General features: G+C 33.9%; 2 protein-coding genes across 7 annotated transcripts in view; both read left to right on the forward strand.

Moving 5' to 3' along the window:
- The window catches only part of LOC127857145 (uncharacterized), a 103,681-nt gene extending 87,167 nt beyond the window's left edge, over positions 1-16,514 (forward strand). For 2 of the 6 annotated variants that reach the window (XM_052393530.1, XM_052393533.1), the window contains exons 2-4: positions 13,036-13,720; positions 15,230-15,373; positions 15,720-16,514. In XM_052393530.1, coding sequence (XP_052249490.1) covers positions 13,480-13,720; positions 15,230-15,373; positions 15,720-16,174 — 840 coding nt within the window. In that variant the 5' untranslated portion in view covers positions 13,036-13,479 and the 3' untranslated portion in view covers positions 16,175-16,514. Of the gene's footprint in view, positions 1-9,819; positions 9,966-12,082; positions 12,238-12,296; positions 12,583-12,715; positions 12,811-13,035; positions 13,721-15,229; positions 15,374-15,719 lie in introns of those variants that run through there. The other 4 variants (XM_052393531.1, XM_052393532.1, XM_052393528.1 and 1 more) reach the window with 4 other exon arrangements.
- LOC127857144 (uncharacterized) overlaps positions 1-18,490 on the forward strand; it is a 99,377-nt gene that overhangs the window by 63,120 nt on the left and 17,767 nt on the right. The window lies entirely within an intron of this gene.

Raw genomic sequence — 18,490 nt, forward strand, 5'->3', positions numbered from 1 at the left:
TTCTCATTCCTCACCGACCGTTTCAGTAACTGGTCCGATAGGTTGCGTCATCCCCTGATCATCCCAATCCCCTATTTAACCACTCTCCTTCTCGGACATAACCGCAGATTCAGATTTACTGAACTTTAGTATGATCCACAACAGATCAAACGGCATGATATTTGGTAGATCAGCCGAATTTTCCGCCGGAATACGTTCCCCGCATACCACAATTGACTGAGCAACCTTGACGTCAATACACGGAACCTTATGGGATTCAGCCAAAACATATATATAAGATTCGACTGTTTTCATCGGTTCCATGTTATTGAGTTATCTTGTCTAATGAATAAATTTACAACCGAAATCCCGCATGTAATAGTTCGTTTGCAACAATTATTAGGAGGTACTCGAATTTTGATATCCCGCTATACGGTGTTTTAGATGCTCACATGTTAATTCTGCATCAAGTAATTAAAGTTATATTTTGATTTATTAGCGAAATTACGATATTACCACGATGGTCGCGCTGATAATTTAAATACAGATATACTGCAATCCATAAAATTCTTTCCAATATTTATTTTGAAAGAAAACGGAAAGATCAACATTACTATCTGGCTTTAATCAAAGTAACTTTAATTTTCTTAAATTGTTTACACTGTAAATAAGATCTGTATTAAGAAATTAATTTTGTTTTAAGTGCTTGCTAGCAATTACATTTATTCCTGAATTTTGATGTCGAAGCTTAATATGAATTAATTTGAAGCGTCATTCTAATGTTTTCCGCTTGTCTGACGATCTGTGATCGAAGATAAATAACCCGTTTTAATATCTTTAAATTGATAATTGAATAAATGAAACGGTATTGACAAAAATCTAATCACTACAGTTAAATAGCCCAATTTAAAGGCGCCTTTTCAGAGATTTTGGCATGTTTTGAAGTTTGTCATTAAATGCTTTATATTGATAAATGTTAATATTAGATATAAAAAAGCTCCAGTTAAAATTGAAGAAAACAATTTAAAAACAGGTAACCCTCAGAAGGGCTCGAACCTCTTACCCCTGGAGTCTTGGAGTAAAACGTCCCCCACTTAGATCACTCGGCCATATTTCCGGATGCAATACCTTATCACTGTAACATTCATATCTACACGCAATTTGAAAATGAAAATTTGAACCTATTGGAATAGTTTCACAATGAATTAAGTGAATTGATAAATACGTATATTAATTTGATTAATGACTTAATCGTGTATTCAAAAAATGGTGAAACATTTGCCAAAATCTGAGTGAACAAGTATTCAAGAGCAAGTGTTCATAAAGGAAAACATTGTTCTATTTTTTTTATATTTAATTTAATTATTTAATTGCAATAAAAAAAGAATCAAAAAATAATCTCCCAATATTTCTGCCTTATCACGCTATCACTTTGTATAGCTGACTGTTGACGTGCAAACATTTGCGTTGGTTGTTGCTCGCAATGCCATTTGTAGTGCTTACCCTTGAAAATTTGCTTGTCTGGATTCCATCCAGAATGTATATCTAGTTTATTTGATAATACAGTATGCAATAAGCCCATGAGTATACATGAAATTGTACATACAATTATCAAAACAACAGAGTCACAGGTCATTCGAATCATAAACATAAGATATATCGGTACATTGTAAAGCAAAGTATTCGGTACGTCAGGTAGGATATGCATCGATATTTGTATTGAGTAAGAACAAAGCACAGCCTTTAATCATAAGGTTCAGTACACGACAATCCGTGTCACAACGCGCCTAAAACGGTAAAGCCAAATTCAACAATAATGCTGTAAAACTGTACGTCAAAGTACGAGTGCGGTATTCGACAAAAATAATAACAAAAAAAATCGATGGAAGTTTACGTGTTTTTGTTTTTATCCGAATGTTGATAACACTTCGATAATACAGAGGAGTTCAGAAACTCGACTTATTTTTTACACACTCCAAATCGCGAGTGCGTCAAAAATGTTTTCCGTCCGTCAAATATTACGTCCCGTCAATAGTACTCAATAATTTAATGCTTTAATTAATTGTAAAACATTCCGTCGGTGTTCATTCTTTTGTACAAATAATTGGACTGGATTGGAATTTGATACAACATTCAATTAATCACTTCTTTGTCTCAATGTGTGTACTTGCACTACAAATCATTATGTCAATACTTTACTTTGTTCACATTATGCTTTTTTCACTTTAATGAACGCTAGTATTTTTAATTAATGTAATACAAACAGCTGTGAAACTCGAGTGAACTTGTTAATATATGAAACCACGCTCTGCAAGATTAATGTGGGTTCTTTAATTTCAGTGAGGCAAACATTACGTCTTTATTGGAACTGTTAAGTAAAACATTTGACATTTCCTTTGTGGAACGAGTTGTATGTTAACGAATATAAATAGCGAAAGTTATGAGAAATTGAGATATGATTGACAAAATACGGAGTTTTCATTGAGCGATATGACATTTTTATTTATAAAGCCGTATGCCAAATATAAGTGTTTCATTGCAATAAACTTAGAAAATATTAAGCAAATGTTCATGTATACATTATATATTGGTATGATGTGTTAATATATTCATCGTATTAAAACAATCGTGTTAATATTGTCGATTATGCACACAAAACTTTTAATCAAAGGAAGAAACGATTCTCACACATTATTCGCAAGTATAAAACGACATAATTAACAACGTGATCATATATATATAGCACATGGCACGAGTTGTCATATCATACCATATTTTATTAAACGAGTTGAGGAAGTTTGTTAGTAAGTGAACCTTTGGCGAGCTTGCTAATGAATTTCCTGGATCATATACAATATGGTATGATATGACAACGTGTGTCATCTCTTTTATCACATGCTGTTAAATGAGCAAATTCAATAAATATTTAGGCAAACATAACAATAAATCCGGAATGCTGTTTACATTTCGTGACGTCATTTGACGTTGCAACGTCATTTCAGCAAAATAACAAAATGCGATTGGTCATTATCGAAAACTAAGCCAATTAAAACGCTTAAAAATGTTGTACTACACATGTGTAATATAAACAATATGTAATGGTTTTATTACATGGGAAACAGGGTATAGCATGTGATAAAAAAAAGAAAAGTTAGAGTAGCATGTAATGTGTTGCCAGTATTTGTTTATATAGTCATACCCAAGTTCACAGTGTTATGGATTTGTCATAGACCTTATGGTATGACGGACTACCTTTGCGATAATAAACATTTTATTAAGATTTATTCATGTAGCAGACTAGCATTTTCTAAGTAAAAATAAACACCCTTCCTAAAGTCGGGTTACACTTAAAAGTCTGGGTCAGTAACTGTAACGTTCTCATGGCCATGACAACATATGAATGAAAAGTGTTATTTGAGTATCTGTAACACACAAGTATGTATTGAGTTATTTCCCGAAACTATCAAGCTGAAGTTCAAACAAGGAGATACTTATTCTGTCAAAATGTAAGTCAGAGTTATGGGCGTTTTCAGCGAAATCCTACTTTGCCATCGAACACAAGGGTACAATTTTAGTTTAATGACTGACGCACAAACAAAACGATAAGGAGGTACTGCACTTTAAGCGGAGATGTCCATTACTAACGAGTGAGTAGTTATGCTCGAACTATTCGATGTTAAGTCATGCAAATAAAGTCGATGTGGACAATTATATCGGTATCTTCATATAAACCGTCCATCCCCCATACAGTGTGTGTATGGTAACGTGGGCTAGTGCAGGATATAAAGACGCCCGTCCAAAAGACAACCTTTACTCTACAACAGTTAAACGTCTTAAAGGGACCTTTTCACATATTTGGCATGTATAGAAATTTATCATTAAATACTTTATATTGCTAAATGTTAGAATTGGATCTAAAAAGCTCCAGTAAAAAAACAAAATTAAAATTAAAGAAAACAGTAACCCTCAACTGGGCTCGATCCACTTACTCTAGGAGTAAAAGTCTAACGCTTAGACCACTCGGCCATCCGTGCTCATACAATGATTGATGTATTTTATGCTTTATATAAACAATCCTCGTATCGACACAGAATTAAACGACAACAACAGAACTCTCAAAATTATTCAATCGTTTTGCGTTGCAACGCTTTGTAATTTTCAGGTTTTTAAAATCGTCAAAATATGCATGTTATTGATATCTTAGAGCATGGCATATGTTTAGTTTTACTGTTTGCTCCTAAATATCATATACAAAACGAAAAGTTGCCAATCTGATTTTTTTACATGTTTGTCAATTTACCAAAACGTGAAAAGGTCCCTTTAGAGGTGTAGGTAATTGGTGAGCAGATAATCGAACCTGTGACCATTGGGTTTTCTTCCAAGTGTGTTATGACTTTACAAGGACTTGGTAATGAATAAATAGTCGAACGTGCTGTATTTATAACAACCGGAACCAGATGGTAGACAATTTATAATACCATCGATCAAATTTGAACAAATGGATAAATCACAATCACGCCCGGTAAACCAACTTATGAATCACCGATAGGGATACGCTTAAAATCATAAGTTGTACTTCCGAAAATAAATACACATTGTGTACGGTACATTTGAACTTAGTATATATTTTTATTTAGAATCCGTCCCGAAATCGTGTTTCTAGTGAAGATCTAGATAGACAATGGTGATAGCGTTTCGCATTTCCATCGAAGATCTTACTCGTAACAATCGGAAAGTGTATCCATTGTGTCATACTTCAATATTTAACACAGCAATATAAAGAAGTGAAACTCCAGCTGCTGGAGCAGTATTGAATTTTCATTAAAAACAATTAGTTGGTCCTTTATCTAAGGCAAGTGACCGATTGCCAAAACAGTACAAAACAGCACAATACAGCACAATACAAACCAACATAAAATTTAACACAAAATATGAATAAAGCTGGGGTCGCCGCCTTGGAACGGTCAATGCAAAGCATTGGGGGTTTAAACCTGGTTATAGAGCGCTCAACCTCACACTTGGCCCAGCAATATTCCGAAGCTTCTCCGTTGTCGCAAATCGGTTTGAAACGGCCACAATTCATTAAAATATGATAATGATACATACGTAAGTTAAACTCGTATTCAGTATATCTCTGGCTCGTGTGAATTACTTTGGGGGGGGGGGGAAGGTCGTGTTATATTGCCGTGCAGCAAGAAACGAAGACTATTAGTTTACTTATTGATTATGATACTATAAGTGATGATGACATCATCATTATCACTGCTGGAATTATTATTGTTTGATATGTCATTCAATAGTTTTTCTTGCTTAAACACTGATTAGCAATACATGAATTAATTTGATGATTTTTGTTTCAGGGATCGTAGATAATTGTAAACTGTAAAAACATGTTCAGAGATTAACACCATTACAACCATTGATAATACATTCTGATCCGTTCTAACAGCACCACCACAACTAGGACACTACTTAGACCACGACCACAATAATGTTGGATATCTTACTTATGGGTATCTCGCATAACTTAGAATTGCATGCAAATGCCTTCTGTATAGACTGTCATTCGTCATTCATGAATGGTTAAACTAACGGCAATATTATATATTTCATTTCCCCAGGATTTTGGTCAGGCACAGCGGTGACACAGCAATTAAAACACAACATATTGTTTTATTATTTATGATGTCTGAATTTGTTTCATTTATGTCAAATATTATAATATTAAACAACAAGCAAAATAGCAATAGGCATTTCAACGTAAATGATTGAAAGAAACAACAACAATACATATTTTTCCATAAGTTTACAGAAATACATTGTTAAATTTACAAAAAAATGTTGTCCGTAGCTTCTTCTGGTGCTTCTCCTGGTGCCAGACATCAACCGTTCTTCCACAGTCCACTGCTTCAATATCTAGTTCTTTTATGCTGACCACCATCAGAGCGCTGAGGACTGCAGACTTTAGGCGAGAACAATTGTATACCCTTTTCATTGAGCTGAAGCCCCTTTCGCAGTCTTAAATACGCACAACGTGTTAATTACTCTGACATTAGATCTTTTAAATCGTTTCGAATTAAATAGAAAGAGATATTTAAGCTTAAAAGCATATTTTGTTTGTACGTGTGTTCTTGCCAGCCGAGTCAAGCATCTTCCAGCTGAAGATGTATATGTAGGGAGGAGCAGGCGAACAACTTACCTAGATTATTATGAGGGATATATTTTGTTGTATGAGGAATTTCCTGCTTCATCAACCAGCTCAAATACTTGAAGGCTGCCAGCATGGTACTCTTCTGTACAGGGCATAGATCTTTCAGCTGCCCAACCAGATTTCTCAGTCGGTTTACCATCAGCTGTTTGGCCTGGGTTGGTCATTGTCTTCTAATACTGTTTCAGTGAATGATACACATTTATTTTTCATTTGCGGTTTCGTTTTAAGTTGTTTTCACTACAAATTAAAAAAACCCAATAAAGGTCAGTAGAAATATTTTTAACTCCGTCAAGCTTCTGTGACCCATGGAAAATCTTGATTCCAACTACTGTCGAACACATTGGCGTGTTGCTTGAATCGCCTGCTTTATGTTCTCATGACTACTGGCAACGTCCTGGACACTTCCACTTGAACTAATTGCACTATCTTACAAAGACGATTCATTAAAAGTCTTGACCAAGAAACAAGTAATTGCAGATTTCCCAGACACAATAACTGGTCGTTTCCTAAGTTTAATCATCTTATCATGCATTAAAACTTAAGAACAAATGGTTGCATGTATATAACGTATTCCTTAAATATCAAAGAACCTATTGAACGTGAATAATGTAAAAATTGATGCTGTTAATTTATATTCGCCATCGAGAAAATAGTGTGGAATCATTTTAAGAAGGCGAGAGCAATAAGACATTTGGCTTCATTTAATTGAAATTATAAATTCAATTAACCACTACCGCAACAAACACCTGTCACTGCTTATTGTTAAAACACCCATGAAATAGTTGTTTACAGTTAAACTAAAACAAACAAACAAATAAGGATACCTTTAAATTATATTACGCAACGTGTACCGGTATACTCGATCGGTATTGACCATTACTAGTGGACAAACATTATTGACCCCCATAGACAACCCGTAAAACGTGTACACCTCTTATATAAGTCTTTATGCCCACCACGATATTTAGCGCGTGCTTGTTTTGGTTGGCCGTTGGCCGAATGCAGACAACAAGCGCTTGTGAAATATTCAAGCGTTGCGGCCACATGATCGGAAAATCAAGCGCCGCGGCGGAATATATTTTAAAGTCCAAGCACCGCGGGGCCGCTGTGCTAAAACCGCCTGGGAAAATGCAATATATATATATATATTGTATTACAGACAGTAGACAATAACTGACATAGGTTATAGACTTAAACGTTTCATGAACAGATAACACATCATTTTCAAATTAAACCGATGTACTGTAAAAAGCAATACAACAGTGTAGACCAGTTATGCGGATCAACTTGATGCGGTTTTTAATATAATGATCAACTTTCGGTATAACTCTACATTGGAAGATAAACAAATGCTGTGAAGGATTCAGGTTCTTGTGCATTGTGTTAAAAGAAGTTTTTTCGGGTAACGAGACAAACATTATTAAGAAATTAAATTGAATAGCAATCTTTAATAGATATTAAAACGCGTACCCTTACATTTTCTGCAAACATTATAATTTTCATTTATCTATATTATGACGATGTGATTATTATTATTTCTATGATGTGATAACGAAAGGCGATGGTTACTTAATAAACGTCATGATTTAATTCAATCCACGTGTGATATGTTATTATAAACTTTTTTATAACAGGGCAACGACAGACCTGAAACTAATTTTTAAAATAAAATTTAACAGTTCAAAAGCATAACATTGTATATTAAATTGAAATCGGCATTTATTGACATTATAATTGCTGTGAAAACATTCACTCATTCCACAATATATCACGGCAATCTTAATAAAAGTAGGATTCATTATCTGTTAATGCACGTCTGGTATTCAAAGTAATCCATACATCATTTAGCGCAGCACGCTGTTTTTATGGAAAGACATTAAATAATTCGAGCTTGTCAAATGTAACGAATCGAAAAGAATGCCATCCACTTGAAATTAACTTGAACAAATATAAGTTTAATGTTGTTTATTTGCTCAGTTAATGAATTAGATATTTTGCACGTCGTATAGATTCCACAAAGCGTTCATTTCTTTCAAAACTTTAAGTAATTGACACTTAGGAATTTTGTTTTTCTCTAGGAACGTGTTACTTTCCATGTATACCAGTTACAAACGTGATTTGCATATCGAAGAAGGTAAGTGCAACATGAACATCACGATGAAGGCTTTACAGGTGGAATATTCGTTATACATGTAATAGCTGTCCGTGTGACAAGTTCGGACAAGTTCGGTCTTATTCTTAAAGTAACCACGTACTTTTGTGAGTGTATATAATATTTTATGTCAAAATTTAAGCTTAAACTTCGCAACACATTGGAATATGATGACCCTATAATAAAGAGTTTGCTCTTGTGACATTTCAGCCTAACAGTCACGACACTGTTTTCGCGATGAGTGAGTCTATATCTAGTTAAATAAAATGATTGTTTAAGATAAAAAAATAAGTTGCTAATCTCAGACATAAAAATGAGTAAGTGTAACTTAAACGCACAGTTAAAACTATTTTTCAAACCCTTCATGCTATTAATGATTAACTAATTTAACCAGGAGTAAGCATAAAACAGTGTCGCGTGTAATGGTGAATGCGTTTGTGATGCAGTGTTACAGGGATGTACTGTAAACAACTGAATCATACGATCCGAATCTATACATTTTGGCAACAACAAAACATTTAATAAATATTAAATTTCAGTTTAAGATATCATTTGGTCAAAATATGTAGTGCTGGTCTCTACACTTTCGATTAATAAACTTATTATAACATAACACCCTCTTGTAAACGATATTACATAAAATTACGTTCCATCTTTTATAGTTGCAAAAAGTGGTGACACTTGATAAAAATACGTACTCTGTTTTATACGTTTTCATTTAAAAGGTTACTTGCTTAATATAAACTCACTGAAATAATATTTGCCTTACCAATAACTCATCAAAAATGTCGGTAATTATTAACAAATATGATTATTTCATATAGTGTTCTTATCGTAAAAAGCCATTCGCAGTACGTTATCTATATCATGCTGTATAAAACAAACAATTGTTTAACATGAAAATAACTCCGGTGTTGTGGATGTATGGTAAACAAGTATATATACATATGCTTATGGAAAAATGCGTATACATGTATTCTTGATGTCTTTTGGTAAAATACTAATTTAGAGCCATGCGGACATCTCAAGGATTCTTTAAGAAAAAATCAGATATATTTTTAATGCTTAATGAAATTTGTTCTGTAAATTACAAGAGCAATATCAATATATTTAGATTATTCGTCATGTTATGAAGGTGGGACCACATCATGTCACGGTGATTTATGGTGTGGTTTAAAAATTAAAAAGATAATACAGAAGTTATTTCACGATATCAATCGACATTACAATATTTGACGATCGAATACTGAACTAATTATTAGCGGTATGAAACAAATGACTAACTTTCTAAACATATATTTGTTCTGACACTATCCCTTTAGAGGTTCTTACAATGTCAATATTTTATCAAATAGTTGAATGAAACAAATAAAAAATGGTTTGTTTGAGAATTTGCTTAACGCCTTCTGTTTCAATAGAAGGTTTCTGAAACGCATTGTTAACCGTAGCACGGTATACCATTGCCTTGTTTATTATTGACCAATTAAAATCGACGCGTCCGAGTTGTAAGACATTTCAGTCTTTATAAAAAGCATGCTTTGGATTGAATTGTCCAGAAATATTGATCAATTATATATCGTACAGGCATTTCATAGATAAGGAGTTTATTCCGGAGAAAATTGCGTAAGTATTATGTTTTTAATGAGTTGTCATTATTGTATATAAATATATGGGCTGTTTGGTTTTTGGGTGATAAAGATGGTGTTTTGTGTATTGTACCGGAGATATTTATATAGCCCGTGTAACGCCTTCTTAATCGTTATTAAAAATAATGCATGTATACGTAGTTATTAGGGTTATCAAATTGACATGTTATATTAGGGCAAAAAGACGTGCGTTTCTCTTGAAATAGTCTTAGATACATAAAATACCTAACGCCAAATCGGTCCGACTGCAAACGGCCTGTTAGTGTAGGGATGACACTAACACTTGATTCTTGCTAAGAAGAGACTTTCTTGAAACGACAAATATCATACAAGCGAAAGTGTCGGCACTGATTAGCATGTGTGCCCTGCATAGGCTAATCTGGGACTACACTTTACGCAAATTCAGAACGGTTAAAACTGTTGCTCATGTTCATGTTGTAGAAGTTTTAATCTTAGGTAGTTATGTTTTAGGAATTCTCTCAACTCAAGAACATCTTCAAGTCGCACTTTAATTTAATGTTTATTGTTTATAACCAAAATATAGTTATTAAAGAGTTCATTTCGTCATCTCCAATAAGAGATTGAGTAATTGTGAGCAAGGTTTCTTAGACTCTTATATGAATTACGGAAGCCCAAAAATGTATTCTTGAGTAATCCAACGTAACCATATTTATTGATTAATAGTTTTCCGGACTGAAATTGTTGAAAATATAAGATTTCTATCTGCTTTTGATTCCGGACTTTTAATTCATGCTCAAACACTATTTAATACTCACGTTGAATTAATAATATTACGATCTGCCAACTATTCGTTCCATCGCTTAAAAAGGGTCCGGTTACTTTTATATTGGGAGGTTTTATACGAAGCAAATTCATTAATTAATAACAAAAACTCGTAACGTGTAAAACATATTGGCGAAATCCGGTATTTTAATAAGCAATGATATTGATATGTAAGTAGTCCTGAGCCATTAAGTGTGGTCAACACATAAATATAAATACGTGAAACTTCAGCTGCACCAACAGGAACGAAACCTGTAGTATACAAGTATGGCATGGGAGAAAAAGTCAAAATAATGAGAGGCGAATGAAAAGGTTATTTGGTTCGTTTCAAACGCACATGAATATTTAACTACTCAACGAATGAAGTCGGTAATTAATAGCAAAATTGCATGCAATATTGTTGTTATATGAATAAGCCATTGCATAATATCGTTATGCAGCACGTTATATTTACCTTGCTAAATAAACCACACAAAATAAATATTTATTTTTGCAAATTGGTCAAACAAATATATATGCTTATAGAAAAAAATAGAATAAAATATAACTGCCCTTGCTGTCTGAAAAGTTTTTAAAAGCTCCGAACCTCATATTTCGTCCAGAATACAAATCAATTGAGGATTTACTATTGCCAACCGCAATGACCATGAGATGGTTCCTTCCAATTGGACACAACAGGACCAAGATAGCCATAGTGTGCCCACCTTTGTAATGTCGTGTTGACTAGTATCGAACACAGGGGCATACTATGTTTAATTTGGTAAATGACCGCAATGTAATGTTACATGCCGAAGACTAAAGCGGTGCGCTTTGCAGTTTCTGATAGGTTGATTATGTTATTATGCTATATATTCCAATAAAAACATTTTACCCCCACATTCATCATGCGCATACAGTTTGATACTAACTCTGCCATTCCGCATACACATCAACGCAATGCCACAAATGTAGCCATTAAAATGGTAAGCAAACACAAACCAATTATATGCGCAAAGTAAAAATTATTGGGTATTGTTTACATAATTCCATGAAATACTTCTTGAGCTATTATCGGTACCTTTATCTATAATTCAAGAAGTATATTGTATTTTAAATGCAGTTTCATCACATACATAGTGAAATCAGATAAAAATCGTGTATACAGAGACTTAACTAATCAGTGATAGTGCTTCGATCCAGTATATAAAGACAATACTTGGTCGACATATTTATCATTTTCTTATCGAAATCTACCGATCAAAGGGCATCGCTCCTAGAGCTTTAAAGCATTACGTTCTTCTCGTATTTACACTTAAGGACAACTGAGCCCTCTATGTGTTTAAGGAGAAAGCTGTGTTGATCCATTAGAGATATATGATCCTATGGTGGTTTTCTTACAACGGTTTGATTTTCAGTACGAGGTTTATGCTTAAATTGAGATCATGGATTTTTTGGCACGAATGTGTATTACGCTGGCTTACAATCAGGTTTTATACGATTTTATATTTAGATAATCATATATGTGAATATGAACGTAATTTAAACGAATTTGAAATTTTGTTTTGCAATTATCCAAAATACAAAGGCAATATCATTAATATCATTGAAGATATAAAATAGACTTTGGAATACACGATACATTTTGCAGTTAATAAAGTACAGATGAAATTCTAACAAAAAGTTCGAAACATTTAAATAGACAACAAGTCCTCAGCCTCATTGACTCACACTATAGAATTGTTAACCCGTCAACAACTATGATAACCAGAAGTGTTTTAGTGCCATGTATCAATATTTTATGCATATAAATATTGGCCACGAAGATAATTCAGGTTCGTATTGTTTACAGTAAGATAAAGTTAACTATTATAAGACAATTTCAAAGTGGTTGTTGTTGAACTTGTAGATATGATTCAATTAGACGTTAACGTGGAATTATCTTGTAAATTAAAATGTTGATTGTAGTATCAGTACAAGAGAGTGGGTGCACCTCTTGACAAACATAGCGATACGAACGTCTATTATCGAGCAGGGTTGGTGTTGACGTTGTTTGGTAAAAGGTACACCCTCGTGTTTATTTATCATGACCCTATCATCAGCAATCAAAACAAATTGATCATAATAATCACTTTTAAGAATGCTTTAGTAAAGACCGGCTAAATGTGTTGGATATAAATAATGTAAATTTGCTAACTTTTATTTTAAAGTTTAGATGAATAAGCCGCAATAACTTTGACATTTAGGGCGATGTTGGTAATTGAATTAAACTTTATTTACCTTTTCAGGCAAAAGGAAGGAAAATCAATGGAACTTGGATGACAAAAAAACGGGAATAATGAGTTAACCTCATCGATTCGCATACTGAAGATACGAGACAATAACTTTGAAAATTGATAGCCAGCTAGGAGAAATATTCTCCGCTTGTTGAGCCTTTGATTATGATCTTGAAAGACGTAGACGTTAACTTGTTCGTAAACAGCATTTGCTTTTCCCAATGAGTTCAGAATAAGAGGCGTTCCAACATAGTCTATATTTAATAATCCAAAACCGGTTGAACTGTTTTAACATTTTAATAGACTTGGCTCACTTCAAAGTGCACTCGAATGTGTGATTTTACCCGCCTAATTAAAAATATCCATACATTGTATGAAGCGAGCGGGATTTGATGTAAGAAAAAAATTGATAGTTTGCTAAAGTTTGTTCAACATTGATCAGTGTGTTAACTCAAAATGTCGACAACAGAAGGAGCTGATGTTGATAGGTACCTGAAAGAAAGTGTAAAGAGTTATAAAGAATGCTCTGTCAAAAACACCGCCAGACGAAATTCGCTACAGAAGAAAACTTTGGGCATTGAATCTGAGCGGCGATTGGCTAGCAGTAAAATGACGCGAGAGGAACGCTTACTGAAGGAACAGTTGCGACATTTGAATATTGAGAAGGCTAAGAACCACCTTGTTCACAATCTAAGAGGTATGTCTCTATAGGGAAATGTTCAGTAGACGGATTAAACAATGAGTTTATGTTGGCCTTTTAAAAGATGTATTTGGCTAAACCTGTTCCAATCAATTACTGAGATACTAGTATGCATACAATGCACATACTTGTATAAATACTTTATGTTCTTGAATGTGATAAGATCGAAATCGAGGTTTAAAAATATCAACTTAAAGGTTAAGATATTCACGAACCAATTTTAGACACATGCATGCCCACGGTGGAAATCTGCCGTATATAAAATTGTGGTAATAAATTATAAATACATGCATGATTTCCGAACAAATGAAATATTGTAAAATATAATTTGCGTGTAATGACCTGGGCGAAAAGAGGTTACAACAGATTATCGTTTTACATTTACTTGCGTTACACTTAACCTTTCTTGTTTTTCCACAAACGGATCGAATTAAAAAACTAGAACAGACTCCGGTATAAGGAATAAGATTATGAAACTTGTTAAACTTTTTTATTTACAATCTAGCTGTTAATTTAATTATATGTTTTGTACTTGCGATCTTGCTGAAAAATATTCGCAATGCATGTTAATGCTAAGTCGTTACAAAGGAAAGACATCGCCTTTAAAGAAGGCTAAGCCTATTAATCGTGATAACGGTTTTCTGTAGCCAAGTGTGTAAAATAACCCAATAACTCAATAAGTGTTGACTGGGCTAATTTGTATTAATCACTTCAAACGTTTTTAAGTGTCTTGAAGATCGCGTTTTGAAGTGTGTGTCAAGCAGGAATATATACAATAAAACCGATGAGGTTTTTATGAAAAGACATATCCATATAACTTGAACGTTAATTGGGTGTTATAATTAATTGGAGTTAAAGAACCAATTTACATAGCATAAAGAAAATGATGATTTTTCAATATTGTACTCCAATACTAACTTTGTAAATAGTATTACTTATTTTTACACGAACTTGCAGTACAAAGATCGAATTTCCACATGCTAAAAATTTTAAGAAGTAATTCATCTCAACTATCCATGATAATACTTTAAACAATGTCACTCTTTGTATTATCGTGATCCCTACACTGTCCAGCACTAAATTGATTTAATTGTGCATACAACCTAACATGTCAACTTAGTTACTCGTAAACCATTTATATGGCTGGGTTGTACAGTGTTTATATATCCATCGTATAATTTCTGTAAATATCGATGCCAATGTACTTTGCGTCATCTTAATAAAATATACAACAACTATGAATACAATCCTACGTCAATTTTCACAAAAAATGCAAATACCATATCATCAATAATAGGAATATGGCCAATGCTATTATCCATAATCATAAACCTAATACGTTTTTGATTAATATATGTGATCAGTTTCACACAATTTGATCTATAAATAGTTTAAATATTTAATAATATTTTAATAAACTGTACTGCATATTCCGCCTATTATTTCGGAATTCTGTTCTTGTGTTTTTAATTTGGTTTCTTAACTTGCCTATCACTTTCGCTACAGACGCCCATGAGCATGATCATCACAGGAAGACTGGTCGAGAGGAGAAGAAACATCATGCACTTCCGATCCCCGTGGAGCCTTATCCGATAACATTCCGTGAGACTCCCAGTACACCAGATTTAGATAGACAACACGAAGATTCCGGTAGGTGTCATTACTTTATGTGATTATACATCGTTGTTGCACTAAAGAACAAATAAGTATTTACTGCATTTCAGGGAGCGCACAGTTGAGTTTTCTGCGTTTTCAGTGCACAGTATGATCCATATGCAACTATTCTGATCTCGTTGATATTGTAAATGGATTGTTTTTTTTTCTTTATTCTTTTGGGAATCATCATATACATTTCGGAATAAAAATCAAGATTACCAACATAGCCTGCAATTTAATTTAGTTCGACTCTTGTATCGTCTGTTTCAAAACATAAACAGAACACATCCTTACCTTGAACATGCATCTACAAGATACAGATGGATTTTCTTTCTTTCAGGTCAAGGATATTCAGCCATGGGTCAACGTCGGCGCCGGCAGTCCCGCGAATTCGAGGACCTTAGCTTGAACACGCGTCCACAGGGTCCGCTGTTTAATATCCAAGAATTTACCGACGAGGAAAGTCCACGTCGACGCACAAATTCGATGTCAGCTGCCCACCAGATAATGGCGCGAAAACATCTGATTTCGTCTCGTCATTCCAGCCGATCAAGCACGCCTGCCGGTTCCCCTAAGTTACAACGGACGCGAAAAACTTCAACCGGCAGTAAAAATTGCAGTAACTCCTCCGGCTCATCAAAGGAGAGCCTCCATGACAGTAAGGAAAGAATTCACTCCCTCAATGACCTGCGTTGGATCGGTGAACCGGAAGCGATTCATTCCATCCGAAGACCTCGCCTAACGGTAGATCAGCAGGAATTAGAATTAGAGATTCACAAACTAAGCGTCTCATAGGGAATGCAATATTTATATTTACTTCGTTTTGATGATTTCCTATAATAACATGATATGAATCAAAACTATTTCAAATTAATTTTAAAATATATAAATGTAGGCAATGTTTAGGCTAGTGAGAACGATTTTGGAAATTATTTCACCAATTATGTTAAATATTCGATAACTTAGCAGGTAATCAGTGTCTTTATAATATTACTATCGCTTTCCGGCCAATAATTTTTACTATAGTGCTTGCACTGTTATACAATCCAAGTCGAATTACAGCAGAAACCGTAATTTGTGAATGTGTTTTCTGTAGTGATACCTAACTAGTCGCCAGAATAAATTTTAAATCAGAGCATATCATGAAATCAATCTTCCCCACCTCTGTTTAGACTCTAGTTGTTGTCATTTTCTGGCATAAGTATGTATACTTAGTACTGGTCGACCAGCTTACCAAGTAGGAATTGGTTAACTTACCGCCATCATGTGACTGATATAATGTTGAAAACCGGTGAAAATACCAATTGTTGTAATCATTTGACTTTAACACGCTTTTTGGTTATAAACCAATTGATATCGATTGATTTTTAAAAGGAGTATGAATGTTCTTTTTTGAACATTGACTTTCTACCCTTGTTTGGATAAACTTCATCCTGGCCCTCGTTAATACCTCTGCCTGTTCAAGGAGTATCATACGAACATATTCATGATACGTTAAGATCATCCATGAAGCTCCGGTTGCAGGCAGTCTGAAGGCAGTCTGAAGTAGGGAAATCTCTTTCAACATCATTTCTTTTGAGACAAAAAATATTCTGCCCGTTACCATGAAATTGACACTGAGCCTTTACGCAATGCTATAGCAGAATCTGCCAATGTCTTCTGAGCCAGATTATTTAAAAACGCGTGTTATAAACGTTTGACATTGGACCTGTTGCATCCGTGGCTCGCCCTTTTTTTCAACATACTCTGTACTTGTTTTCAAGTTGGTTCAGTGATATCGAATTTCTTGCATGGGAGTTTTTAAAGACCCAAACACAAAATAATCATATACTTTAGAACTTTAAATTATGTGAATCTCCTTGAGTTCGAAGTTCCTTTGTAAATGCGAGCTGTGTCAATAATACCTCCAAAATGAATGCTTTCTCCAAAAAGCAAACGTACGATCTATTTGCGATATCATTGGCATGTTCGTTAAAACAAATTTGTTATTAATGGTTTTATGTTAGACGTCAACTGAATGTGAACGATATTCGTCGACAACAAATCGTTTTCTCGCCAAAGGCAAGGATAAGATATAAGTATTTATATATTGTTGGCGCTTCAAAAACAACTTGACCTCGTGCTGTATTACTACAAAACGCGAATGCGTCAGAAAGGCTTTCATTCCTTCATGATTTCATGTCACTGATACTCAACTTACCATTGTATAAATTCATTAATTTAAAATCAGTTTGCCTCGTGTCATTATTTAAAAATCAGCAAATAAAAAAAGTTGTAACTGTTTAAAGTTGGTGCAATAGTCGCGTATTGAATACCAATATACCAATAACTTTATTTATCCATGAAGCGATTTTTCATTTCAAACAGCGACGTGTATTTGAAGAACGGAATTTCAACAGGTATGTAAGTCAAGAAAACTACAGATAAAAACGACGTTCTGTAATCTTAAACAAACACGATTAAGGTAGACTGTTTGATTTACATGAAGGCAAACATTACGTCCACGCACCTCTTCGTATATGCGTGTGTACACTTAACACATGACAATATCTGATCAGCAAGTGTTGAAGGAAAAGTATATATCATTTACGTCAATAGAATGAAAGTTGTCCAATAAAAGTTGATGTTTCCTTCTTAACGCTTTGTGTTGAACGCTTTTGTTCGTTAATACAACGTTGGCGACTAACATTAATTTTATCACTAAAGTTTCCATTTTTTATAACCGACTGGCATTCTTTTGTTATATACATGTAAAAGTAATATCAATAGACATGTTTATAACATCCTTTCTAGTCAATAAAAGGGAAATAGTGTTATAACAGATGATTTGCAAGTTCACAAGGCTATCATCAATATTAAAATATTGGTCTATCTCTGATAATATGTAATCTTATTTTATGCATCAAGTCGAAATCTCTGATAGCGTAGATCATCGATATATCTAACATACGCCCATACTCTATGATACGAGGTTTGGCACACTTTTCAGGATTTTGTAAATTACGATTACATTTGCCATGATCTGTCGTGGTTTTATTTCCTACTTATAAAAACATATGGTCATATCTCTAGATGACATACGTTCACATTTACATATGTTCCCTTTTGATT

Source organism: Dreissena polymorpha, chromosome 14 (genome assembly GCF_020536995.1).
Source record: "Dreissena polymorpha isolate Duluth1 chromosome 14, UMN_Dpol_1.0, whole genome shotgun sequence".
Classification (NCBI taxonomy): Eukaryota; Metazoa; Mollusca; class Bivalvia; order Myida; family Dreissenidae; genus Dreissena; species Dreissena polymorpha.